This window comes from Megalops cyprinoides, chromosome 7 (assembly GCF_013368585.1).
Source record: "Megalops cyprinoides isolate fMegCyp1 chromosome 7, fMegCyp1.pri, whole genome shotgun sequence".
NCBI lineage: Eukaryota > Metazoa > Chordata > Actinopteri > Elopiformes > Megalopidae > Megalops > Megalops cyprinoides.
Window position 1 is genome coordinate 8,501,462 of NC_050589.1, and position 27,244 is coordinate 8,528,705.

The following is a 27,244-nucleotide window of genomic DNA, read 5'->3' on the forward strand; positions in this document are numbered from 1 at the left end:
GCCTATTAAAATGGTCATGCTGTCAATCACAGTGTCTTGAGGAACTCTGCCATGGTAGGGTGACGCCTAAACCAAAGTCCGCCTGTGACAATTAATATAGCCAAGAATCCCACATTTGTCGCTTTGTGGAGAATGTTGAGGAGATCATTATTGACCACAATGGAATGCAACTTTACTTTTTGTTTCGAACCCAGTAAAACTTTTCCCTTGTCTTAAGAGGGCATGTAAGCAGATACACACCAAGAAGACTTGTACTGACCTAATGACATTAGTCACAGAGAAAACATTTGAATATGTAGTTTCAATAATGTACCAGGGTAAATTATGCCAATTGCATGTGCTGCAGGTTTAAACTTATGAAGTCAGTGTCAGGCTATTTAAGGAATCCAGAGCTAGGTTCAGATTATGGCATTGTCGGGCAAAACTGACAAATGTAGAATTTATAGTTACCCTTGTTGATTATTTTATTAACACCCCACAGGGGACCTCTGCAAAATAAAGACATTTACATCTCAACAAGGAAAATCTCTCCACCCTTGATTTTTCCTTTGTGTCTTTCTTTTTGTCCCTCCGATTGGGTCAGTGGGTGAAATTTATGAAAGTGTTTCAGATTAGTTTCTGGTCAACTTCAGCAGCCTTTAAGTCAGCTGCACGAAGTCTTACTCGTTAAGTAAGCCAATCCAGCTATCTGGCCTCACTCGGTGAACCAACGCGGTGTTCATTACATGCAAGACTGGTACACCACAATGTGTAAAATGTCATTAAAACATAACGCACTCTTCTATCTTAGACGCCACAAGGCAACAGACACATTGGTACTAATCTTTGTATAGTGCGCTTTGTCGACAAAGAGAAACGCAATGCGTCCTGCAGTTATGATACTTGAATTCAGGTTTTTGTGTAGTTTAATAATCATTTTCATATTCCATGCGAGCATGATGCACAACCCCCGCTGACCATAAATTAACCACAACTGAAACACCACGTGTACTCGGCTCATGCGCCGCCATTTAAACTCTATTAACAAGAAAAATGCACGTGATGTGAAGTGAAGTATCGCGAGAACCAGTCATTCTCATTACTACGTAATGTGCCGTGCTGCTTATGGCGGCGCTGGTGACAGTGCTGAAAGCTGTTGGGGTGAGTTTTTATATATTTTTGCCGTCGAAATGGTGTTTAAAAACGTTTTATGTTTGGATTCGGTGAGTTAAGACTACTAATTTCATATACGGACCTCGACGAGAGTTATCTAGAATTGTTATCTGTAGTTGCGGCCAGGGCCTGGGCGGGGGCACCGGACCGTATTTTCGGGCAGTTTTTCTCACCGTAAATCATAGCGTCAGAAGCGCTACCGCTCCGCGAACCGTTTTTTAGTTCTTTTAAAATTGTCATTTTCGTTATTAAGTATAATTTCCATATTCTGTGTGTATTTGATAAAGGTGTTAAGTAGTTGGCTAGGTAGCTAGTGAAGGGTGGTGACCTGACTAGCTAAATCGGTGTTATGTAAAAATGCTTCCTAGCTCGCTAGCTTACTCTGTCGCATTTTTTCTTTGTTGTCAATAGGGCTGTTTCCATTAGCTTAGCTACGTGTGACTACCTCGTACAGCTAATCAAATTACCTAGCTAACCAAATACCGTATGGGTATCTAGTCTGTAATTTAACTAGCCAGCTAATACTGAGATTAGCTAAGTCATGTTAACTAGCTAGGTGGTAAATGATGTTTGACATCTAGTTATTGATATTTTAATAAATACCGTGATTGTTAACGTTAGCATAGATAGTTATCAATATTTTCTCATCATATTAAATGTGATTTGCGACTCAATCAATTTAACCCTTTCATCTTAACAATTTATTAGGTTACTTTCATTAAGTGGAAATGATGTAATTGTATAGTTGACTAAAATGTAGTCAGCTAGCGAGCTGGCCGGCGAAATGACTTGTTAAAGCCCTTGGTTAACGTTAGCTACCAAGTACGTTGTAATAATTCACACATTTTGTGTCGTCTCCATCGAACTTTAAAGTGAAGTTTGATTGACCATGTGCTGTGGCCAATTAATTTTTAAGATTGTGGCCCAATCGTCACCACGACAGCCAATCAGGGCGGGCGGGCGGTCCCGGAGTGCGGATGTGTTTTTGGCTGCGTCATGGGCAGCTGAAGAACACGCGCTAGAGAGTGCTCGTCACGTGACCGCTTAAAGCCGAAATTCACGCCTTTTCCGAAAAATCAGTAAGATCGTTGTTACAAGATAACGAGCAGTTCAGTCCATCTCAGCTCGCTTCCCGCGTACCTACAACGAATATACACTTTTATGTCTCTGGCGAAATGTCACGGATTTACAACTATGAAGGGCCCAAGGGACAAGTGTACACTTTAACTGATTCTCGTCCCTGCTTTGTTCACAGTACTTAAACACGAAATGGCCGCCGCACCGCACATTTGTACTTTAGAATTTTAAATGCACCAGTCACATCTCAAAGAGAGAGCGAGAGACTATGTCCTGGAGCGTGTTTTATTATTGTTCTTTAACACAATGAAGTGTTTGTATCCTATATGCCATTCCAATATTTGACCTGTCCAAGTGATGCTGTCCCCGGGGATAATTTCTGAATGCTCAGTGACTTTCTGATGAAAAGTTAGTTCATTTCAAGCTCCATTTAGTCATTTGTGTGAAATGGCAGTAGGAATGTCAACTGTTGATCATGTCTCTGAGAGAATCAGGAAGTGCTCCCATTCCTACCATCCTGTCTGTACAATGCCAGGAGTCAGCACTTGTGGTGTCTTCATATCTTTAGATCTTTTTGTGCCTACTCAGGCAGTACAAGTATTTGAGCATAATTGATCATTTTTAAGGTAGCGGCGATTACCTTGTTTGGCTGAGGATTTGTAAATATGGAACAAAGACATGTAGTTCAGTTGCCAGTTAAAGTTGAAAAGTTTGAATTCTGTAGCACTAAACAAAATCTGAATGTTGTTTGAGACATTTATACGTTCAGAATATACAGATTTTTAACATGCCTCATATTGCAATTTTTTGTGCTAAGGTGATCAATGGTGATGCTCTTCAGCATGTTAGGAAGCACATCTGTACTGTCAGCCTCCCTGTTGACACCAGCCTGTTCCCTATTTGTATGACCTATCGCTATGCTCATTGTAACGTTAGGACTGTAAGTTTTCGAAGTGACATGGTCGTAGCTATAAAGTACATACAGTGTCTGTCCACACAGGAGAAGAATCATCAAGAATGGACTGTTTTCTGTGCCTTTAGAAGTGGTTTAAGTGGCTGTACATTCCTCTGGTTGGATCTTGATTTGTTAGTTGGACAGTACCATTTCCACATGGTATTAATTTTTTCTTCCTGGACATCCACTGAAAGCATGACTTGGGTAACAGTCAGACGTTTCTGTGGAACAAACATGACATATAAATAGACTGGTTAATAAGCTAAAGGGCATATCGCTGTGAAGGGCAGCTAGCTAGCAACTCAGAAAAACAAACAGTATTTTTGGCTGGAGTGTGAGGCAAGTAAATTGGCCATTGCACTTGAGCGAAGCTTGCTAGCTAGGATATCTCAGTAAAATATTTTCCATTCAGTATGTCCTCAGGAATGCATTCCTGTCGGAGTACTCCTGAAATATTCTTGGGAATGAGTCTCCAGGCTGCTCAAATGGGAAGTAAAGTACTCTGGGCTAAGTAATTGTGTTGACATTGGGCTAAATCAAAACTTTGATCCATGTGCTGCTCTGAAAATAGACGCCATCCGGTTGATTGTATTTAATTTTGCTCTTTGTCATGGATTGGAATTATGAGCTGGCCAAAACTGAAAACTTTTAAGGGGCCATTCATGTTATCTTCTCGCTGGTAGGCTCAATTGTAGAGTACTTCTGAGGTTAAACTCTTAATTGTGTCATTTTCAGGAGATTATTTATTTATATATGTCACCTGACCAGCTTGGCAGTTTTTTGAGCTGAGAAAAGTATGACATTAATCCATAAACCAAGTAAGCCTGCACTACAGGGGTGCATCATTTAGACTGCTCCACTCCCTAGAATTGAATTTGACCTCTTTGGCAGCACTGCCTAAGGCTTGTAGGGCCTATTGCCACACAACCAAGACAGATTAAATTTCTCCTGTTCTCCCTGGTGGGGACATGGTACTTCGGCACAAACATGTTGACGCACTGAGGTCAGCATTCAGCTTGTTATAATCGAGAACTTGGAAGCATTAGTCGGTATTTCGTAAATAAAATACCTGCAGTAAGAAATTTCAGCCTTCTGTAGGATGAACTCCCTGTGTTTAACACTTAATCAGAAATCGGAATTTGTGCGGCTGCATTGTTGGGGAGAATGACCCAAGTCACGCACTGTACGGTACATGAAGTTCAGCAGGCAAACGCCTGTCGGCGGAAAAAGTGCTGTATGGATACGGGCTCGATTAGCGAGAGGCAGGCGGAGCGGTTCGCCCGCTTGCTTGGCTTAATGATCTAGTCAGCTGGTTGCATATGCTGAGCGTTCGGGCAGCTGAGGGAGTTGGCAGTATTTTTAGGGCTCTGAGGCTGTGGCAGAAGAATCTGAAAGAGTATTATTCAGCAGGGGGATGGTCTGTAGGTGTCATTGTGACTTTCTCTGCCTGCCCAAGATTTTAATATAGCCCACTGGTGTATGTGAAAGAAAATTAAAACACCGTTAATAACCATTAATCCCCGGGCACAAGTGTTTTGTGACCCCCAGAAAGGGAGGTAATAGACCATGTAGTTTATTGAGTGTTATATTACCACGTTCTCAGTGTATGACCGAATATGGTTGTCAGTGCGACTCTTGTAGATTTTATAATATTGGAGTTAAGTTCTATTCCCCTCTTTGGAATCTTGATCAAAAATACCAAAGCACTATTGTCTGTGGATTTTTATTTAATGTAATGATTTTGCTGTTTGTCAGACAGTTTTTAGAAGTTTGTGATCACAGGTTGTCATTGCAGTCTTGAATCTGTAACAATCCGTGGAAGGCCGCTGGACAGTAAGCCAGTGAAGTTGAAGTTGCACATATTTATTTGCTGTCTAATGGTCTCTCTCTGTGCTTTTTCTTTGACAGTATGAAGTGAAACAGAACTGATTTTTGTACCATCTGAAACTGCTGCTTCAAGTTCAGATCACGCAGAAGTAACAAAACAGAAACCACCCAAGACGAACAAAAAAAAGTTCAACGACGTCCTGCGACAACGGAAAAAAACACAAGGATCATTTCAACGGGAGAAAATAAAAACAAGAAACCAAACGACGCAACCAAAGAACTACGAAGAAGACGAAGACGAAGACTTCCCATCAAGACGAGCTGAAGAAAGCCTACCGACAAACGACAAAGCAAAAAAAAAACAAAGAAAACACACACACGGGAAAAGACATTACTTGATCTGAGACCAGAAGTTTGTGCCTACTCAACAGCTTCGACAAAGCACACGTCCCAACGCTGCTCCCAGCCCTCCTCATCCTCGCCGTGCCGCCGTCTCGTCCGGGGTTTGGAGAGGGCTGCTCTTTGCTAGTTTTGACATAGTTCCCTCCTGTCTCCCTTTCTCCTCTCTGTACTCTTGCACTGTTCTTTTTTTTTGTTAAAAAGCAGTGTCATTACACCTGTCTGCCTTTTTTTCCCTTCTTGTCCTTTTTTTATTATTTGGAAAACCCTATCGGAACACGTGCCAGAAACGTGACAGTTGTGTGTCTGTGTGTGTGTGTGTGTGTGCGCGCGCGTGTGTGTGTGAGAGAATAGAACAAGCGTCTGCAATACCTGTACATCTGCTCCTGTCCGAGGAATAACCCCAAGTTCCAAGACACAGAACAAGGTAGGCCTCATTAAGTAATGTCAAATGTAACTTGTATATATTTTGAGATTGATGCCACTGTTGTATCTAAATTTGTATGTACGATACAGCTTCTGGTCAAACGTATAGTCTTTGAAAGCCAGGGTAAGGGGACCCCTGTGTTGAAAGCTTATTTGTGCAAAGAGGTTCTGCAGTGTCATCATCCTAACTTCCTTCTTAAACAGGAAGTCCCGAAAAATCCACTCTGCCGTAGAGGTGTGGTTTCCTTGGGGCGGTCTAAGGGCAACATGATATTCTGGCAAGCAGAGTATTGGGTAGAGTGCTAGACTCTAAGAGGGTTGTGAGTTCCAGTCCCAAGTAGGACCGTGTAGCCCTCTTCAGCAAGGTGCTTTGTCTTGGTTGCCTCCTTAAAAATCCTTAAACTGGTTTTAGAACATGTAACTTGTAAAACTGTGAGAGAAATTTGCTCTGAATGGATGGATGCCTCCAATGTGAAATTTGTGGAAGGGTTCAAAAGCTATGGAAACCTGAATTGACTGGTGTGGTGTTGCGTCTGTATAGAATTCCTGTGTTTACAGCAGACTGAGTACAGAGTGCTGGTTAAACCCCCTGTGGCTTTGTCCCTTTCCTTGACTCCCGTAACCTCCCCCTCTCCAGCCCCCTGTTTGAAAATGGACACTTATGGAGCTGAGAAAGGGCGGTGCCTTGACTAATTTCTGTTGCACAGATATCGGAGACCAGAACCTTGGCCATATTTTTTTGGTTCCTGTTAAACTGGTCAGCCCGGAAATTTGCACAGATGAAATTGTTGCACTCAGTATTTTGTAATCATAAAGACAAATGCACTTCTGGAATATGAAATTATCTCTAAATATTTAACCCCCTCCCCCCCGCATGTCAGTCGCAGTAACTTCTTAAACAACATTTTATGTCAACTGTATTCACTTAATTTGATTCCAGAGTTCCTCACAAATACTCAAGTTGCTTTTATGTACCGTGAGTCGCTGATTTCAAAGGTCCTCTCGTGGTGCGTTTGATCTACAGGCGGTTGAGAAATCGCACACAGTAATTGCGCAAGACTTGAGTGGTGAGCAAACAACAGCTGGGTCAACTGGCTACACAGAGGAGGCTAAAGGGTCCGCACCGACTCCAGGAATGAAACCGGAGGACCGCATGACACTCATGCGAGGAACTGTGTTATAAATCTTACTGATTGCTATGGGATTCTGTTTCTCAATAAGTACGCTGCAAACGTTTCGTCTGCAATATGCTTACTAATGTTTTTAAAAACTAAGTCGCCTCGGTGCTGTGTTTTTTTTTTTTTATTTTATTTTAAATTGTACTTAATCTGCTTGCTGTCATCTGTAGGATTACACAGCAACTGCTTTCAATGACTTAGTACCAGTTTTACATAAACATTTCGCTTTGATGACAAATCACTGTAGAATTACTGCTACTTTTAAAGGGACTGCGCTCCATATTCTGATCTGTAAATGGAAACAACTTTCATTCAGTTTAGGAGTTTTCTGCTATCCCTGAACCATGTCAGATGTCTATATGTTAGAATGCATTCTGGAAGATTTAGTTGTCCCTTTAAACTCACTAAAGTTGTTCTAATATAGGCCTGATGCCAGAATGATCTATCTTGGTCCACTAGCTTGAGTGGTCAAGTCTTTGTCAAGCAGGTGACCTGCTGTCTATGAGAAATTCATATTTTGTGCAAATGTTAATGAGGCAGATGTAGTTCAGTGAAATGTACCTTATTTCTGGTTTGCCACAGGAGGCATTCAGTTTTGCATGTGTGCATTAATGAGTGCTGCTCCGAACACTGAAGGGTGTAGTTGACTGGTCTGTTCACGTTTTTTTGGGAAAAATGCACATCTCTACTGTATTTAGAGATATTAGCAAAGGAGCTTTGGTCACGGAAACTCCAAACAAGTTGATATTGGCTGTTTGTTACAGTTGTTTAAAAGTTTTAAGTTTTCAGGTATTACATTTATACCTTTACATTTTGTATTTGGTACTTAATTTGAAGATTAAAGGTTGTGATTAAAGTATAGAAATGGGCATGAATGAGCTAGATGGTGAGCGATCAGTGATCAGACTAGCTTAGTTGCTGGAACTGGCTAAACCAGTTTCCTTGTACATTTCCCTAGGTATAACAACTGTGTTAGATGGGTTTGTAATGGGTGCATTGTAATTATTGGGCTAATTGGAATGATTGTTATTTGTCAACCATCTATCAAGCCATGCAGCTGGTTATATGGCAAGTCAGTTATGTTAGAGTCCAGCAACATAAGTGTGGCTGCACCTATTTATTTTAATATTACTGAATTGGCTAGTAAGCTTAATTGTTTGGTATTTTAGCAGGCAAGCTGTCTAAAGTTTACTTGCAAAAATTATGTGACAAGTCTTCAGTTGACCAAGCCATGTTTGGTAGGTTGTTGTTAAACATTTGCATTTAATGTGTTTCTCATAGACAAGTATGGGGCTTATACTTGCTCTGAAGTATCACTTGGTGCTTTTGAACTGTAATCTTGACAGAGATTATCAACTGGAAGGTACTTTTTGTTAGGTTTTCTGGGTTCTGCCTGAGTACTCTCTCAGTGGAATGAAGCCATATGCCACAAGAAAATATTAAATAGAGTATATTGCATTTCTTGTGAAGAAAAAGTTGCTATCTTCATTCCTCTGGCCAAATTTGTAGCAACCTCTGCTCCTCCACTGTTCTGCCTAAATTTGCATCAATATTACCAAACATTTATAGTTTAAGGCCTAAAATCTGTCAAGTGTTGAGCTTGTCATCTATAGATTTGAAAAATATTTGGCTTAAACTAGTGACACTTGATCTATAATGGTTCAAATCCAGCTGTAAAGAGAAAAATCCTTTTTTACTCAAGAAATCAAATATAAATGTGAACGTTCATGTACAATTTAGAACTTGCTGCTGGTTTAGTGAGCTATTTATTTGGCAGTGGAGGAGTTAACTCCCAGTTTTCAAAGACTTAAAAAAATTTGCAGAGTTCATATCTCTGTGGAAAATATTTGATCCTTATTCTCTTTATCTTGGGTCTGTTTAGTCAGATGTTGCCTTTGCTTTGAGATGGCCAAGTCTTGCCTGGTTGTTGCCTTCTCCCCACACCAGAGAGAACCCACTGCCCGTTCCCACGAGTGTACCGCTTTTGCTCACCGGCTCTTCTTGTTGCTTCTCCCCCCTATCTCTTTGTCCCTTCCCTCTCTTCACCCTTTGCAGAAATCAAGAGGTGTGTCGTTGGGGTGGTTTGTGTTTAAAAAAAAAAAATATCAAAAATTAAAAAAAAAAAAAAACCACAAAACAAGCAAAAAAAAAAAAAAATAGTTTGCAGCAGACAGAGGCAGACGTGTGCTCAAGCGGCCCAGTAAAGAAAGCGCAGAGGGGGGTGGAGTTTGGCCAGAGTGTATGGGAAAATATGGGCAGCCCCTGGAAAGGCTTTGTGGAGTTTACCTTGCCCGCATCGCCACCCGCTGCGTTCGTTAGCCCTGACCTGGGCAGCACCTCCCCCGTCGGACTCAGCCTGTCGCCGTACGGCCGATCCGTAAGTTCCATGCCCCCCCCCCCCCCCCCCTCCCCCCACCTGTCTCCCTACTCCATCGAACACCCACTCCACCCCCCCCCCCCCACCCCCTGCGCTGTCTGGCCTAACCCCTCCATCCCCCGGGCTCTGAGACTAGCCTCTGTTCAGCTCCAGCCTGTGCTGTCCTGCACCATTAGGTGCTGGTGTGAGACACACCGGACGTGCAGTGAGGGTTGCTGGGTTTTTTTCTCTCTATTTGGTCTGGATTACCCTTTGGCGGTGGGTGTCAAGTGACAAAAACAGAAACTCTTGGCCTCAGGGCTGGCTAAAATGGAGCTGCCAGTCTGGAACTGTGTTGACATATTAATAAGCTAATCTTTTTTTGTAACTCCCATCCATGCGTTCCATCAACTGATATTTTGCTTTTAAAACGACAGGGAAGATTAATGTTAATTTACAAAAGTTGATTTACAAAGGTTTCGGCATTGATTGCTCCCAGGGAAGGGACATTAGCCATGTCAGATTTTAACTGACATCTCAAACAGCCATCCAGCTTTTTTTCAGTATAGTCCTAGGCAGCCTAGATTTCTTTCAGCAGGTTTTTCTTTTTCATTTTTTTTTTTAACTTGCATTGACCAAATTCAGTCTTTTTATGCCTTTGGAGTGCAGCTGCACAGGTGAGGCTGGTCTTGTACCCTGCATCTAACCCACAACCAACCTGCTGCTGATACTGCAGCCTGTTCCTGCTGCTTCTGCTGCTCTCTTGCCCAGTGAATTCCAGCTTACTTTTTTCCGCTCTCCCTTGTTTCGTACACTAAATCGGAAAGCACCCTCAACCTGTTTTGGGGGAGTCTTTATTTTACCTTTTCCCTTTATCTGTCCTATTCCATCACTCCGCCTTCCATATTCACTCCGAATCCGCCCTCCAGTCCACCCATCCTTAAGTGAGAATGTTTAAGGCACCTGCATGTTGTGGCAAAAAAAAACTGTTTTCAGGTCAGTTCAGTGCCTGCAGAGCACTGTTAATCAACCCATTTCTCAGGGTATCTCAGCTCCATTCTTGTCTGTCCCCTGTCTCTCTGTCTTACCTGTGTGCTCACAACTTTCTTTCTATATCAGAGGCTTTTATTTGTTTCATTTAGTTTTAGTTATGTTATATTTAAATTGTCAGTTTAGCTGTTTTTATTAAGCTTTAATGTTTGCAAAAAAAAAAAAAAAAATTGAACGAGCATAGAGTTCACCGGAACCACCTTTTTATACTTAAAGGCGTGGCGTTGATCTGTGATCTTGAGTCAGTATGGTAATCTTTCCAGTATGGTTACGGGGTTGGTCTCACCGATAGGCTGCCTGCTGCATTGAGTCCTGTGAGTAACTAGGTTTTGGCATTGTGAGGTAGGAGAGCTCCACGTGTCCTTATCCTCCGCAGTCCCCGGTCCCTTGTCCCTCACGCTTGTGCTTGCAACTTGATATACTTGCAGTCGTGTTGGGCAGACTTGCGAGTTGTAGCCTGACGTGGCCATTGGTGTGATTCCCAATGAATCCTGGGAATGGGGGGGGGGAGCTTTGATCCACCCACCCATTGTGATGTCACTGTAGCAAAGTGCGGTGTGAAGGGGGGGGGAGATCACTGTAGCACAGAGTGCAGTGTGAAAGGGGAGAAGATCACTGTAGCACAGAGTGCAGTGTGAAAGGGGGAAGGCCATGAGCAAGTGCCGTGAGTGCTGCAGCACTGCTGACACAGGCTAGTGAGAGATGGACTGACAGACTGGCTGTTGCTGAACTGTCCTCTCCGCCTCCTGCCCCTCCACCCTTCCCCAACAGTGCCTCCCAGTCCTAACCCCGCTGTTCGAGATGGAGCGGGTGTACACTGACCCCCCTCTGGCACCCACTGCCGCCTCAGACCCAAGCACCAACCCCGTGCCTATCCCCCGCTCCTCCTCAGTCTCCTGCCACAGCTCTCGTGCCTCGGGGGGCAAAAAGGTCAAGCGGACCCCCCTGTATCAGAGATCAGTAAGTGGACGTGTGCGGTGGGGGGGGGGGGGCGAGGTCCGTACCCATATTGATTTGGGAACCCCCCCCCCCTTGGTCTTGTCTGTGCCTGTTGCTAACCGCATGGTTTGCAGTGACCACTGACAGGTTTTTAAACGAGGTCACAGCTCTGTCCAAATAGGTCACGAATCCCCTCGGTCAGATTTTCCCTCAGAATTATTCCTCATTTTGAACATGCTAATTTTAGCCCCCGTGACCCAATGTGTCGAGAGGGACCGTCCCTTTGCATGTGTGTGAATTCTGGTACTTGTTCTTGGAGGGCTCACAGAAACGGACTGTCAGTTTTTTTTTTTTTTCTTCTAAATTGTAAAATCCTGTTCGATTTTGTGCACGTGGTTGTTCAGGTTTATTGGAACTATGGGAATATTTCACGGTAAGCTGGCCTGCATGTTGGAACTGGATGCTCAAGCCTCCAGCTTTTTCGTATTGACAGCAACAATGAAAAGTGCAGGTGTGGGATACACCAGCTGGAAACCGCTATGCAGCGCGCCCTTGCTATTGATTAATGAATAGGCTGAATGAGCTGGAAAACTCCTTTGGTCAGTTACTCTGTTCTGTGTCCCCATTAACAGGGGGACAGGACCAGGGCCGATGTCACTAAAAGGCTGTTTGGTTGAATTTATTCAGTCTTTGTGTCTGTTGCTGTGTGGCATCCTTTTGAGGGTTGTGTGGTTGTCTTTTGACTAAATGCATGTCTGAACGTGAGGATGCTTTTCTTATTATGATGAGTATGCTATAGTGTTCCGCTGAATGGTGTTCCGAGTGCGCATCTATTTTCTGTGTGTATTTTTCTGAAATTTCTAGCATCAGTGTGAGTGTGGGGATTAACACATTTGTGTAATTTTTTTTTTTTTTTTTCCCCCACAGTTTCTTTACTTTCAGAAAACTTTTAATTTCTGTGTTCATCAAATGCTAGGAGGAGCTGTCTGGCTTGAATGTGACTCGGACACCATGACTAAATTGTTTACGCGAGGTTCTGTTTTGTCTCCGCCCTCTTCCTGCCCTGGCGTCTCTCCCTCGCCCCAGATGAGCTTTGATCCCAACCTGCTCCACAACAATGGGCACTCTGCCTTTGCCAACGGCACGGGGGGCGGGCTGAGGGAGACGGGCGTGGTGGAGAAGCTGCTCACCTCCTACGGCTTCATCCAGTGCTCAGAGCGCCAGGCCCGCCTCTTCTTCCACTGCTCCCAGTACAACGGTAACCTGCAGGAGCTCAAGCTCGGAGGTGAGGGGGGCAGGAAGGTGGAACCCATTGTCTGGGGGGTTACTACTATAAGCAGAATGTATATTATGTGTATATATATATAATATGTATACTTATTATAAATCACAAGTATATATTAAAATGAAATGCTTTTTCTGTAGTTGTCTTTGTGTTTATGTTAAGGCAGATGTCATTTATAAAATGGAAAATACAGTGGTGTGTTGAGGTGAGGTGAGGCTTGGGGGGTAGGGTGGGGGGGGGGGTGGGGGTGATGTAGGAGGATGGGAGGAAGTGGAGCCTTGATTTTCGGAAATCGAGGGAGCGGCTGCCACAGTTCCTCACTGTCCCCTCTCTCTCTCCCCCCCCCCCCCCCCCCCCCCCTCAGATGATGTGGAGTTCGAGGTGTCGTCTGACAGGCGCACCGGGAAGCCCATTGCTGTGAAGCTGGTGAAGATCAAGCCTGAGGTGATGCCAGAGGAGCGTATATCGGGGCAGGTGGGGCCTGAGTTGCACGCCTCTCCCTTTACTGTGCTGCATGGTTATATTCATCCAGTTAAGGAACACCATTTTACTTTTGGTCCCGTTTCTGTCCTCGTCTTGTCTGTTGTTGCACGTTACTTAATATGTTATGTTACTTTTATGTTACTTATAAATTAAAGATTGATGTGTGGTCAAGCTCATGATAAACCTCTTTGCCCTCTCGAAATTTCTGTGAGAGAGAGGCGGCATATCCATCCGTATTAACTGAATGCCAAAAATAAGACCTGTGCTATTATAGATTATGAAGCAGTCATTTCTGCAAGTCATCTGTAGGTTTATGTTGGGCTTGACTGTATTGTCTTTGTGCTGTGTGTTTGTTTGATGTTTTGTGTGTTCATAATCTGTAGTGGTAACGTTAAGTGTTAAAGGAAATGTGCTAATATTGTTAAAGGAACTTAATAGTCTGTTTAAATTATACTTAAACATGACTGTATGTTTACACAAGATAGGTAATTGCTGGTAAAATTGATAGTGTAAGAATTCTAAGTTTTTAATGAAAAAATATTTTTTTTAGCTGTCTGTGTTTATGCTGAGACAGGTGTTGTTCATAAAACTCAGCCCAGTGAGTGTTTGGTGTCTTGCGGTGGTCCGGAATGGCGTTCCTAACCTTGTCCACCCCCCTGGCTCTGCTTGTTTTGCAGGTTGTGTCTGCCATTCCGACTCACCTGGACGGCAAGTCGGCACCGGGACAGGTGCCCACAGGCAGCGTGTGCTACGAGAGGAACGGGGTAAGAACGGGTGAAATTTGAGTGGCGGTGTGGTCATTGCGGTTGTGAAGGGTGGGGGTTTTTTTTTTTTTTAATTTGATGGATGTGGTCTGTTACCTGTGCAGGAGGTGTTTTACCTGACCTACACACCTGAGGACGTGGAGGGGAACCTGCACCTGGACACTGGGGACAAAGTCAGCTTTTACATGGAGACCAACAAGCAGTGAGTGTCTGCCCTTCACCCTGGGAGGGAGGGGAAGGGGGGGGGGGCGACTTACCTTTGTTCACCTGTGACTATGCAACCATGAAGCGCCTTGTCTATGGTGTAGTGTGATTTGAGAGCTGTCTGGCATCTGTCCAAGTATGTCAACCGATCGCCGTTCACACTTTGTCTTGTGTAGTGTCAGGTTTAGGTGTGTATCTGCACGTTCCACTTGTCCATGGCCTGTGTGTGTTTTTGTTTCAGCACCGGTGCAGTCAGTGCTCACAACATTGTTCTGGTGAAGAAGAAACAGATGAGGTGCCAGGGGGTCGTCTGTGCCACTAAGGTAAAGTGTGTGTCACCTGTATACAGGGTGTGTTTTTATCCAGCGGTGTGAATGTGCCACAGTCTCTGCTTTGCTGGCCAGCAGCTGTGAGCTCCCACCCTCATCCTGACCCCAATCGCTGTGTTTTCGCAGGAGGCATTTGGGTTCATCGAGAGGGGCGACGTGGTGAAAGAGATCTTCTTCCACTACAGCGAGTTCAAAGGAGATCTGGAGGCGCTGCAGGCCGGGGACGACGTGGAGTTCACTATTAAAGAGAGAAACGTAAGATCTGTGCGGTCGAGGACCATCTCTGGCGAACGGCATTGCTGTGAGCCCCCTTAGCAGGGTGCTTAACTACAGTTGATCAAATGTTGCACAGTCATTGTGAATGTTTCATGCTAGTACTGGTCAAGATAGAATGTTGTATTTACTGTGAATGTTTAGCCTAATAGGTGGGAACATGTTTAAACTGTACTTGAAGTTCCTGGCTGCCATTCAGGGTTCTGGGTCTTGGAGCCTACCGGAATATATTTAGAGCCTGGATTTTCCCCCCCCCCCCTTCCCCTGGCAGGGCAAGGAAGTGGCCACGGAAGTGCGACTGCTCCCCCAAGGGACGGTTATCTTTGAGGACATCAGCATTGAACATTTTGAAGGCACAGTTGTCAAAGTTATCCCCAAGGTCCCTAACAAGAATCAGGTATCATCCGTTCTCTGCGTTTGAAGTGCTGTGGCCATGTCATCATTTGTGAATATTGCAGCAGTTGTGCAAAGTGTAGCCCAACAAACAACAGGTTTTCTTTGGGATGTGAATATTGTGCTTGCTCTGTCTCCATGGGGATTTTTTTGTTAAACCTCAATCTTAAAATACTTTGAAGACTTGATACAACACAGAAAGTGACTGGCCGTGTCATTTTCCAGAAGGATCAGGTACAGGTAGTCACTCACCCGTTAGTCCTGTTGGGTTCAAATCTTGTACTAGAGCCAGGGGGACTGCATTCAATTCCTTGAAAAGGCTAAACACACAAACATACACACATTTTCTTATTACTCTTCCTAGTCATTATGTGTAAATGTATATTTAAAAAAAAAAAAAAACTGTGATGCCAGCCTAAAACCTGGAATTAAGGGGATTTTTTTTTTAAACAAAGTGGCATAGCATGTGTGTTCATGTACAAGTGGTTCGTCAGCAGTCTCAGAATAATTTGGATGATGATTGTATGATAATTTATGGAAATAAATAATCATACAATTAGGTGCAGGGCTTGTAACCAAAAGGTTGCTGGTTCAGTTCCCTGCTGGGGCATTGCTGCTGTACCCTTGGGTAGGGTGCTTAACCCACAATTGCTTCAGTAAATATTTAGATTTATAAATGGATAAAAAAATTATAACATATGTAAGTCGTGCTGGTTAAGAACGTCTGCTAAATAGCCATAATGGAATGTAATGTAGATAACAAGTCCACTGTTGAAAGCAAGCCGTCACTTAATATAAACATTTGCTCAGTACTGTTTTGTGCTGACGGTGTTCTTCGCAAGCTGTGCTCTCTGCTCTGACAGAGGAGCATCTCGCTCGGTTTTGGGGGATGTGTGTGAAGTGGCAGTGCTTCATCTGAGCCGACATGAAACGCAGGTGCAGCCTGAGCTCTCTGCCTGCAGTGAATCAGCCAAAATTACATCCCATTCAGGCTGACAAAAAAAGAAAAGAACTCCCAGTCCTCCTTTACCACTGTGCCTTCCTGCCCGATTTGGCTTTTTAGGCTTTGGTTTTGGCATTACCAGATTTCATTTGAGAACAAAATGTATCCCTGTAGCCATGGTAAATCCAGTGAAGTCTTTGATTTGAAAACCTTGCAGTAAGTGTCATCATTAATAAACAACTGAATGTTGATTCCATTCACTCAGTTCTCTTAGTGTTATGTGATTAAAACGAGTAAAAGAGACTTTCCTCAAATGCTTTACTACTTCTGATACTACAAGTGTGCCACCCAGAATGTATGCAGACTTCTGATTTAAGTCCATTCATGTATCCACCACACAACACTGCTGTAGACAAATCCTGAGAGCTTTTAGCCATTGGGTTCTCACTCCTCCTAGTGTGAAGGAAAAAAATCGTAATGATTTTTGGGTGTGTGGTTGTTGACAGTAAATTACCAAGGTTATAAAAGTCACACCAAATGCCAGCATAATATGGAATGTTATGAATAGCTACAAGGATTTTTCCCAGTTAAATCTACCACCGTGTTGGTTAGATAATCTGTAACTTAACAGCATTACAGCCACAGAAAAACAGGGAGCAGTTTAATAAAACATGAGCTTTGTATGACCGTTTTCTGAATATATACTAGGTGTATGTGAATGTATGTGTTTTAGTTTTGTTAGCTTGATAATTTGATTTTTGTTGGCAGATAGTGATTTAATTGGCTTGTTTTAGGCATATTTCACAGCCCCCCTTGCATTCTGGATAGGTTTTTAAGAGCTACTGATCATGTGACTCCCCCCTGTTGCTCAGCCTGTCCGTGTTGTCCCTGTCTGTACAGAATGACCCATTGCCTGGACGCATCTGTGCCAGGATCAACTTCACGGACAAGGAGCTGCTTTTCGGGGAGAAGGACACCAAGTCGAAGGTGACCCTGCTGGAGGGTGATCACGTGCGGTTCAACATCTCCACGGACCGCAGAGACAAGCTGGAGAGAGCCACGAACATCGAAATCCTCCCAGACACCTTCCACTTCACTAAGGAGACCCGCGAGATGGTGAGGAGCTGACACCGTCAAACAGTTAAAACAGCAGCTGAAATCTGCACTGCCCTCCCACTTACATTTTCAAAACTGCCATGTAATGAGGAAGGAAGAGAATACTGTGGCGGCAGTTTAGCATAGTGGTAAGGAGCAAGGCTCGTAACTGAAAGGTTGCAGGTTCGATCCCCTGCCGGGGCACTGCTGTGGTACCCTTTGGCAAGGTACTTTACCCAGAATTGTCTCCGTACGTATCCAGCTGTATAAATGGGTAACATGCAAAGTTGTAACCTCTGTAAGTCACTCTGGATAAGAGCGTCTACTAAATGAAAATAACGTAATGTAATGAATATCTGTCAGTACCATTCAACAGTTTAAACACCAACTGAACCCTGGTATGGCCTCTCAGTTACATTGTCATACTGGAAACTGCTGTGTAATGTTGGAGATGTGATTTATATTGAGGGATTGCTAAATTCGTGCAGGAGTGTACGTCTCAAGCTCTCGCGGCTCTCTGTCCCTCCCTCTGCACCCACAGGGTGTCATCGCTGCCATGCGGGACGGGTTCGGCTTTATCAAGTGTGTGGACCGGGACGCCAGAATGTTCTTCCACTTCAGCGAGGTGCTGGAGGAGAGCCAGCTGCACATCTCTGATGAAGTGGAGTTCACTGTGGTGCCTGTGAGTGAGCAGCAGCGCCTTTGACTTTAACTTCTCTTTAACTTTAACCCTCTTTCCATCCCTCCCCCTCTCTCTCTTTTCTCCCTCCCTCCCTCTTTCTCTCTGTTGTTTCTCTGCCTTCGCCCCCTTCTTCCTCCTCATATTCTTCTGTACTTCTCTCTCTGCATTTCTCTCCTGTTTCTCCATTCCTGCCTTGAATGTAGAACAGTTCTTGCGGTAAAAACAGACAAACCAAATGAAATTGCCTTTTTTGACTTGCTCTCTGAAGGGAATAGACAAAAACGATGGCATGCCTTGAAGTCTGCCTGTGGGATTAAGGAATACAGAATAGGTTTTAGGCCTTAAGTAATAGGCTAGGAATCTACAAGGGGGTCTGTGGTGCCTTTTAATGTAGCGCATTGACAGTTTTATGATATTTTAACAGGTAGATGTCAGAAAGAACAGGGAGCAGGCTGATTTTCAGGTAATGGTGTTAGTTTTTAGGTACAGTAGAGGCAGCGTTGTGTTGATAGGGCGCCAATGTTGAAATTGGAGAACATAGTCAGGAATTGGTTATAAATTATCATAGCCCATGTTATGGCTAGCTGCAATCATATTGTAATGTATTGGTGCAGTCTCTGAATTGTTTGGTTATGACTGGAAATGGATTGTCCAGAGGGTTGTCAGATTGACACCCAAAAAGGAAATGGAGATAAATTATGGTAGTACCCTTTTTGGTCTTAATCCCAAACAGTGATATACAAGTAGTTACATAAGGTACAAAAACTGATTTTGGAGGCATCTGCCAGGTTGCCATTTTCCAGATTACTATTAGTATGTGGCTGAAAAGTGAACGAATTGTTCCTACCTCTGGAGGAGCTCACAGCTTCACTGAGAACAATCAGAGCATTCCAGTGGAGCAGAAGTGCTTTGGGAACAGTGTCATTGTTCGTGACTTCAGTCACATTTGGGTGCTGTAGATAAGTGAACGGAGTCATCATAGCAGAAGTGACCAGGCCAGACAGGCACTGGCTTAAGAAGCGGTAGGAGAACCGCGTTCTTCCCCAGCCGAGGGCCAGCCGCCTCGGGAGCTGTGCAGATTATCACAGTGTTCCCTGACTGGCGGGGCGTGCTGTGCCGAGTGCCGCTGTAGCTTTGATCGTTACCCATCAAAATGAGAGGCATGGAAGACACCCTGGGTTAGCGCGTGTGCTGTGAAAATTAAAAAATGTCAGGGTTTTTTTTTTTTTTTTTTTACGTGTCTTTCGCTTCTTGTAGGACATGCTGTCAGCGCAGAGGAACCACGCCGTGCGAATCAAGAAGCTGCCCAAAGGCACAGTGTCCTTCCACACCCAATCAGAGCAGCGCTTCGTGGGGGTGGTGGAGAAGGAGGCCCTCGCTGCCGTCTCCAACAAGAACACCAGTCCCAGCAAGAACAAAGAGAAGGTAAAGGACCGCTCTCTGAGGGGAGGGGAATGGGGGCACAAAGTCATATCAGGCTACTGCTTACAGCAGAAACCAGACAACTCAAGAGGCTTCCAGTGCTATATTTGTGGGCTTCGATGGGTCCCTCTGAGTGATGCGTGTAACATCAGGGGATTCAAATTACTATCCATTGAACAGATAAAGGGAGGCCCCTTTGGTTTGTGTGTCTATGGGACCTAGGAGAACATGGGACTTTATTTTGTTTTTTGCTCTCTGATCTTATATTCCCTTCCTCCCCCAAGCCTCTTCCTCACCCCTCACACATGAGTAGAAACCAGACTCAAAGTCATATAAATCACCCCAATATGAGAATCACATGCAATTTTATGCACAACTCTGTTTGGAAAAGTTACATCAGTGGTTTATAGGATTGGCTGCTCCCCAGGGATTCTGTATTTACACAGTCCATCTCTAAAGCGCATATGACTGTGTTCTCTGGTTCAGGTTAGGTTTCCCTTGCGGTATAATGTATGTTCAGGGAGGCAGCCTGGAGCCTTGAACAGGAGTCAGATTCTGACCTACTTTTTACAGCACTTCAGACCTGAGGAATTTGATAGGAACATGTTGAAACATGTTTCTGTCCTTACTTAAACCTGTAGCTTTTTACTGCTAGCACTGTAACAGCCTCTTTTGCATTCAGTTGCACTGCAGTGCGGTGCGTTTCATAAAAAGGCTTCAGATGCGAACTATGGAGATCAAAGGCAGTTTCCTTCCCCCTTTCTACAGGTGACAGCTTGTCTGATTTTTCCAGTTAAAGACTTTAAGGGCATATGAGACCTCCGCACCCTGCTGTAAAATGTAAAAAAAAAAAAAAGAAAGTTTTGAAGCACAAGGGCACATCACACCTGGAAACTGCAAAAGTATATCTGTTCACTGTAGTTGTGTTACAGAGAAGGCAGTCTAATGAAAACCTTGAAAGCAGGTCTGTTCGAACTCATTTATACAAATTTGAGGTGTAGTATTATATTTTTACGCGTTGCTGTATTTCCTCAGCTGATAATAAGTTAATACGTTTCTGCTAATCATTTTAGGATTGTTGCGATTCTTACTGTGCACAAGCACTGTCTAAAACGACTACATCTACAATTTATAATAACACAATTTATTGGCTGGTAACAGATGTATACCTACTACACACTCATCAGAATGAACAGTTTCAATACAAATTATCTGGGAGGGACTGTAATTTGATTTGCAAAATCTAAGCCCCAAATGAAATTGATACAGCACTCTTCACTGTATTTAGTAGGGGAAAACGTGCCAAGCATTGACAGCTTTTTCAATCGGTTGCGGTGATTGAGCCAGTCTCTCCTTAGCTCTAACACTCGTCTATGCTCTCTCCCTCCCCCCTCTCCCCCCCATGCCTCTCTTCATTAGAAAAAAGAAAAGGTAGGATCCTGCTCTTTGCTGTGCATGGTAGTGCTGTCATCTCGGCTTGTTTCCATTTTTATTTGTGTTGCAAAAGCAAGTCACTACAGTATACATAAGGGTCAGAAGATAATGGCGTGAAAGACAGCATCGGTTATAAGCAGGTTCAGTGCAGAATTGCATTACCAAATGTCGAGCACTAAACCAGTGTGATTAAAGGCAGTGTGTATAAGATTTTAAAATTTTATCTTTCGAAAGTTTGTCATCAACAGTATTGGTTTCCATTTGACATCCATGCTACTTTGTCCCTAACACCCCGCCCACAACTGCTCTCCTTTGTCATATTTTGTGTGTTTTGAAGGTGTATTTTGAGGTCTCTTGCATCCCAGTCTACAGGAGGAAAAAGTAGTGTTACACTTAAGAGAAATTTTCAGCTTCTCAGTATTGAAGCATCTTCCTTATGTTTAAAATGAGTTGTATTTTGAAAGGGGAATCCTCTAATTGCACCAACTTTCCTTTTGAATTTTTTTTTTCCCCTCAAGAGTAAAGTTGATAAGGTGAGTGGTGTGAGTTTGTGCACAGAATCCTACTGACGGTGAATGCTGTTCACTGTAGAGCGTTTAGCCCCTTTTCCACTGGAGAATACAGGGCTCGGAACCAGGTGAACTCGCAATATTCAGGTCCTGTTTGGTTTTCCATTACCTTTTGACGGTGTGTTTTTGAGGAATACATGGTGATTCAGCACGGTTCCATCAGTGGAAAAGGGGTATTAGCGTAGCATGGTCTCACTGAAACTGGCCACACGCTTTACGCGAGGCAGCGACACTTGCGATACTGGTTACTGCCAACACAGCATCAGAAAGTCTAAACAGAAACCGCCTGGCATTAACCACATAGAAGCCAGTGCCCCCACCAGTCGTTGGTGCTCTTGCGGAAGTTGACCTAATACTGACAGAAATACTAATCGTGTTTGAGGGTGTTACCATTTGCCTTTTGCGAGCGCATATCAGCTTCATTAGGTTCCCACATATGATTTGCCTATTTTAGTTTTATAAACATTTGCTTTCATCTTTTGATGCTTTTTTTAAAATCAAATTACTGCCTTTACTCTTCCACAACTAATGCTTTGAGTAGCAGCAGTTGCTAACGCTGAGGCTTGGGTGCTGAAGCTGAATCCTATGAGCAGAGAGCCCAAGTGATGTTTCCACGCTGCTGTAGTGGGGAAAAAAGCCTAACTGCCCTGACTTCCTGAATTAGCGGCTGCTAATTCGGCCGGTGAACGCTTAATGACTCCTTCCACAGGATGCAGAGGAGGGAGTGATTGCGTACGAGGACTGCGGGGTGAAGCTGACCGTGGCGTATCACAGCAAGGACCTGGAGGGCGGTGCTCACCCACAGATGGGAGATAAGGTGCCCAAAAATAAACATCAAACATGGAGTTTAGACAGTAGGCCCTCTGAGCCTGTGTGTTGAAACCCATGATTCGTCATTCACTGGCTCACTCTTTGAGCTACTTTACATTACATTATTGTCATTTAGCAGACACTCTGCTATGTAATTTGCTCTTATGTAGAGCAAATTACATAGGTTACAATTTTCATATTTATACTTTTGCAGACCTCTGTCACATGGCATATTACCTTTTCATATGTATATGCATTTTTCATGGTAATTATGGACTGTTGTGCAAACTTGTTTTGTAGCCGTTTCTGTAAAAGGTTGTGCAGTCAGCCTCTATGTACACAAAAACAACAGGGTTGTTCTTGCCTGTTCTGTTTGCTGACTGTCCCCAGTGTTCATCCATAGTGTCATGTTTTGAAATGTAAGATTAATACAGTTTTATTTGTGTGTGTGTGTGTACAAACCGGTTCTGGAGCTTGACAGCAAGAGATCAAAAAGGGCCATGTTGACAAACCTGGAAAATTTGATAACCAGAAAATGATTTTTTTTTTTAATGCACTCATGGCACAAACACACGGGATTAGTATATTAATGATGTCCTCGTGTGAAAAGGTTAGGATGCAGTGTTGCTGTTGGCTGGAAAGCTGATGATGCAGTCCGGTTTGGGGGACGTGAGTCATCTTTCTCTTCAGCTGTAGTGACACCTGATCCTCCCTTTCCCAGGTGGAGTTCTCCATCAGCGAGGTCAAGAGAACTGGCCAGCAGAGTGCTGTGTCCATCAAGATCCTCAACCGCACTGTTAGTACCAAGAGACTGCTGGGATACATTGCCACCCTCAAAGACAACTTTGGGTTTATTGAAACTGCCAATCACGACCAGGAGATCTTCTTCCACTACAGGTACAACTGTCACTACCAAGCGGTGTCAGGAAATTTGGATTTTTTGGGGTTTCCCACCGGTAGCACTAATGTTTCTTAAGACGTGTACACTGTTACACAGTCTGCATTTATATCACAGTACTGCTGCTTATTGCTGTTGTTATGACTTAGCCTCCCTTGTCTTGACAACAACTGCTGAAAATGGCTGTGAAAGGAAGTTGTTGGCGTAATCTAATTGTGTTTCGTCTGTGAGTCTATGGAAAAACAAACAAATCTATAAGTGGCACAAGGCAGACCTCCCAAACCACGACAGCCAAAGGTGAACTCGCTGACTTTCTGAATTTTTTCTCTGGCCAGCCTTGTCTTGTGGGCTCCTCATCCACTGAAGCCACAGCGATGGATTTTTTCAGTTTAGTTTATTTTTATTATTTAAAAGAAAGAGGTGTGACAAGGTGTCCTCCTCCTCCCCCCATCGGCGGTTCACCTTTATATTCTTTATACTGGAAGGAAGGGGCTCCCTCTAGCCGCATGGTGGCATGAGCAGCAAGAGCCCAATCGAAGAAAAGTGGATTTTCATGTGATGTGTTGTGACCCAGTCCTAACACAGCCTGAATCAATACAGAAAATCAGCCATGCCATTCAGCCCTGTGACTTTGTACAGAACTTTGTTTAAATGAGGTTACTGTTCACGGCACAGGCCTGAAGCCTCCCGTGGCATTTTTGACCCGAGAGAAGACGCATCCGCTTCTGCAGTAGTTTTCGCACTTGCTCAGATTGGGGTGCAAACCTGCCTTTAAGGCATTGTTGTCTTTAACGTCTCATGCTAGAAGCGCAAGCAAGAAGTCTGAATCAGTCCCAGATTGCCCGGTTGGCTGTTGTGATTAGTAACAGATTTTAATAATGAGGTAATGCGGAAGCAGTGATGAAGTTTCCTTTAGGGGTGGCGTGTGCCGCCAGTCTTCTGTGCGTGTGAATGTCCATGCGTGCCTGTGTGTGTATGTTGGCCTGATTAGAGCGCTGTTGTGACCCAGCATGCCGTGTGTCTCTGCGCAGTGAGATGTGTGGGGACTTGGAGAGCCTGGAGCTGGGGGACACTGTGGAGTACACCCTGTCCAAGGGCAAAGGAAACAAAGTGAGCGCTGAGAAAGTCACCAAGGTGGCAGCAGGTGAGGACAGCGTCGCCGAGCCGGACAGCAGCGGCACGTGCGTGCTTTGCTCTGTGGCTCCTCTCATCAGCGTCGCTTCTCCCATCTTTAATCTAAAGGAAATTAAATGAAATACAGATACAGTAAATCTGTATGTCTGTGTAGGTCACCCAATAATATGTTTAACCATCACATAACCTACTGATACGAATGGCCATTCGTAAGAACATTCATTAAAAAGCTAGCTTTATTTCACACATCAGCATCTTTTAGGACAAACCACACATATGACTACAGTACATTTTAATATACTGTTAGCATTTTTAGTATGCTTCCTTTATACTGATTTTTCAGCCCTTACTGTTAAATCGGTCCTCTTGTCTGTCACACCCGTCTGTACCAGTATGACTACTTGCCTTTCCCTTGGTTTTCCTGTCCTGTTGTCCACTTTTCCAGATCTCAGTCTTCAGTTACGAACCTTAGCTTGCACAGTCGTTTTCTTAACATCTCTCTCTGTGTCCTGGCAGTGAATGGTGTGGGGGAGGACGTGGGCACCACCGTGTCCCTGGGGAAGGTGATGCGGCCCCTGCGCAGCGTGGATCCCTCGCAGACGGAGTACCAGGGCCTCATCGAGGTCACCGAGGAAGGTGAGTCACAGCAGAGCGTGGCCTGTGACATCATAATGACCTCATCCTGTTCTGTTCCACCCTGAGCAGAAGGATTACATCACCCATTATTGGTGGCTCAGAATTTCAAGCACGTGACCGTGTTGAGGCACAAATCGATTGGGGGAAATGAATTGGCGGGAAGCAGATTAACGTTTCTTTACTTGTGCGTTTGCTCCCTGCAGGCGGTATGAAGGGCCAGAGCTTCCCTTTCGGCATCGTGGGAATGGCCAACAAGGTTGACTGTCTGCAGAAGGGCGAGATGGTGAAGTTTCAGCTGTGCACCGTGGCGCAGACGGGGCAGAAGATGGCCTGCAACATCATTCCTCAGAGGCGTGCGCTCGTCGAGTGTGTCAAGGACCAGGTAGGCCTTTGAGCTGACATTGATTTTTATATGGGGGGAAAAGATGTTCTCTTTATTATGGTTATAATGGAGTGGAATTGGAGTGAACATGCCAATTTGACTTGAGTCCTTTCATGCCTGTTTGCTGATGATTGTGAATGCTTCTGTTTAGGTTTAAATCAGTAGTATTTCCCAAGCACTGATTCTGAATCAGTGTCTACCAGACATTTAAAATTAGTGATGGTAGGCCAAAGTGTGAATGAGCTGATCCTAGATTGATTGCTTGTGACAGCGTACCCAGGTGCCTTGTTCAGAGGGTGCCTGTACACAATCAACACCATTGTGTCTTTTCCCGTCAGTTTGGTTTCATCACGTATGAAGTTGGAGAAGGCAAGAAGCTCTTCTTCCACGTGAAGGAGGTGCAGGACGGGCTGGAGCTCCAGGCTGGGGACGAGGTGGAGTTCTCGGTCATCCTGAACCAGCGCACCGGCAAGTGCAGCGCCTGCAACGTGCGCAGGGTCAGGTGAGGACCCCGTCTCCGAGGGCAACAGGGCAAAAGCACTGCAGCGGATGGGACTGTCAGTACGTCACTGTACCCATCTGCTGGATGTCCTTATGTTCTGTGCGGACAGCTTTGTGGTGTGTGGGCAGCGGTGTAGTGTAGTGGTAAAGAGCAGGTCTCGTAAAGGAAGGTTGCTGGTTCGATTCCCCAGAGAGGCACCGCTGGTGTACCCTTGGATAAGGTACTTAACCTAGAATTGCCTCAGTAAATATCCAGCTGTATAAATGGATAACATGTAAAAACTGCAACCGATGTAAGTCGCTCGGGATAAGAGCATCTGCTAAATGACTGTAATGTAATTTGTTAATGTTGTGCTCTCTCCCTGCAGTGAGGGTCCAAAACCAGTGGCCACCCCGCGCCCCGACCGGCTGGTGAACCGTTTGAAGAGCATTACGCTTGATGATGCCAGCGCTCCGCGCCTGGTCATCGTGAGGCAGCCACGTGGCCCCGACAACTCTAAGGTACACACTGCCTCCGTCACAGAGGCCTCAGTGTGGGGTATACTATGCAATATATGTATATTTTGGCAGTATTCATCAAAGTTTGACTTTGTCCTCTCTCCAGGGCTTTAATGTGGAAAGGAAAATCCGTCAGGCTGGTGTTATTGACTGACCCCCTTCTCCCCCGGGGAAAGAGCGATGGGTGGAGAACTACAATCCTGGGAAACTACATTGACAGGGAAAGGGGAAGCGGCACTGTTTCCCCACACAGATACTCTGAGATCTGCATGCTTAGCCCCTGTCCCTGTCCCACCCCATCAACACAGACCCCTCTTATTCCATTTGTCCTCTGCTCTCCATGTTGGTGTGGTGTCCTGCATACCAGCTGAGCTCAGCACTGCAGTATACATGGGAACCTCACTGCTTGTGTGTGTGCGCGTGTGCGTGCGTGTTGTGTGTATGTGTGTGTGCGCGCGAGTGCGTGTGTGCGCGGGTAAAAATGTTTTAAAGATGTCAGAGAGAAGGTGTGGCGAGTAGAGGAAGGTATGGAGGGTTCTGCACCTCCCAGAAGAAAGGTGATGACTATAGCAACTTCTCTAGTCCCCATCTTGTCTGAAACTGGAAAGGTGATGGTCAGCAAGAGTCAGGAATTCTGCACCCTTAATGTATGTTTATGTGTGTGCGCGTGTTGTTTTTTTTCTTTTTGCTTCCTCTTCATGTCATGCAAGCGAAAATGAGAGGATTCATTTCATTATTTTTTTTTTCTCGAATGTGATGGGTGTTTTCTAATAAAATAAATTGAAATAAAGATTAGCTGTGGGGGTCTCTCAAAGGAGATTTGATGTATTTGTCTGATGTATGGCTTGACACACAAGGTACTTCCCTGCTCGGTTTTCAGAGCAGTTTTTAAACTTATATCTGCGACCTGGCGTGAAAGTGCTGTGTTGTAAAGTCAGTCCTCATATATATGTGATTGTGTAAATGCCTCCCATTTTGGGATCCTTTTTTTCCTTTTCCTCGTCTTGTGAGAAACTGTAGCCATTTTTATCAGTTTAGTTGAGTTTTTGGAGTGTACCTGCAGGTATTTGCATGCACACTCGCTCCATGGTATTTTTTTTTTCCTGGGTGCAGAATTCCATTTTGCGTCTTGTAGCCAGCGATTCTTGTG

The 27,244-nt window shown here is 44.4% G+C and overlaps 1 protein-coding gene across 9 annotated transcripts; it reads left to right on the forward strand.

Annotated features, from left to right (window-relative positions):
• Positions 1-1,063: 1,063 nt before the first annotated feature.
• On the forward strand, positions 1,064-27,181 carry csde1 (cold shock domain containing E1, RNA-binding). Of its 9 annotated transcripts, none has more exons than XM_036533737.1 (24): positions 1,064-1,140; positions 5,093-5,837; positions 9,070-9,391; positions 11,192-11,380; positions 12,446-12,644; positions 13,009-13,175; positions 13,805-13,891; positions 13,996-14,093; positions 14,337-14,418; positions 14,551-14,679; positions 14,969-15,094; positions 16,934-17,149; positions 17,670-17,810; positions 19,068-19,235; positions 20,652-20,663; positions 21,185-21,199; positions 21,945-22,052; positions 22,767-22,942; positions 23,975-24,087; positions 24,594-24,713; positions 24,917-25,095; positions 25,434-25,597; positions 25,965-26,097; positions 26,201-27,181. In XM_036533737.1, exons 3-24 carry the CDS (start codon positions 9,266-9,268, stop codon positions 26,246-26,248), a joined length of 2,796 nt encoding a protein of 931 aa, XP_036389630.1. In that variant the 5' UTR covers positions 1,064-1,140; positions 5,093-5,837; positions 9,070-9,265; the 3' UTR covers positions 26,249-27,181. The 9 variants fall into 9 exon arrangements, with proteins under 9 accessions (XP_036389630.1, XP_036389635.1, XP_036389633.1 ...); XM_036533742.1 differs by having other exon boundaries at positions 13,009-13,118; XM_036533740.1 differs by lacking the exon at positions 21,185-21,199.
• Positions 27,182-27,244: the final 63 nt, after the last annotated feature.

What these genes read in the sequence shown, in the direction of transcription:
- csde1 (XM_036533737.1), top strand. Translation starts at nt 9,266, where the DNA reads ATGGGCAGCCCCTGGAAAGGCTTTGTGGAGTTTACCTTGCCCGCATCG. An exon ending in AGGTCCCTAACAAGAATCAG is followed by an intron (nt 15,095 to 16,933) that starts GTATCATCCGTT and finishes CTGTCTGTACAG; the next exon opens with AATGACCCATTGCCTGGACG. An exon ending in CTAAGGAGACCCGCGAGATG is followed by an intron (nt 17,150 to 17,669) that starts GTGAGGAGCTGA and finishes CTGCACCCACAG; the next exon opens with GGTGTCATCGCTGCCATGCG.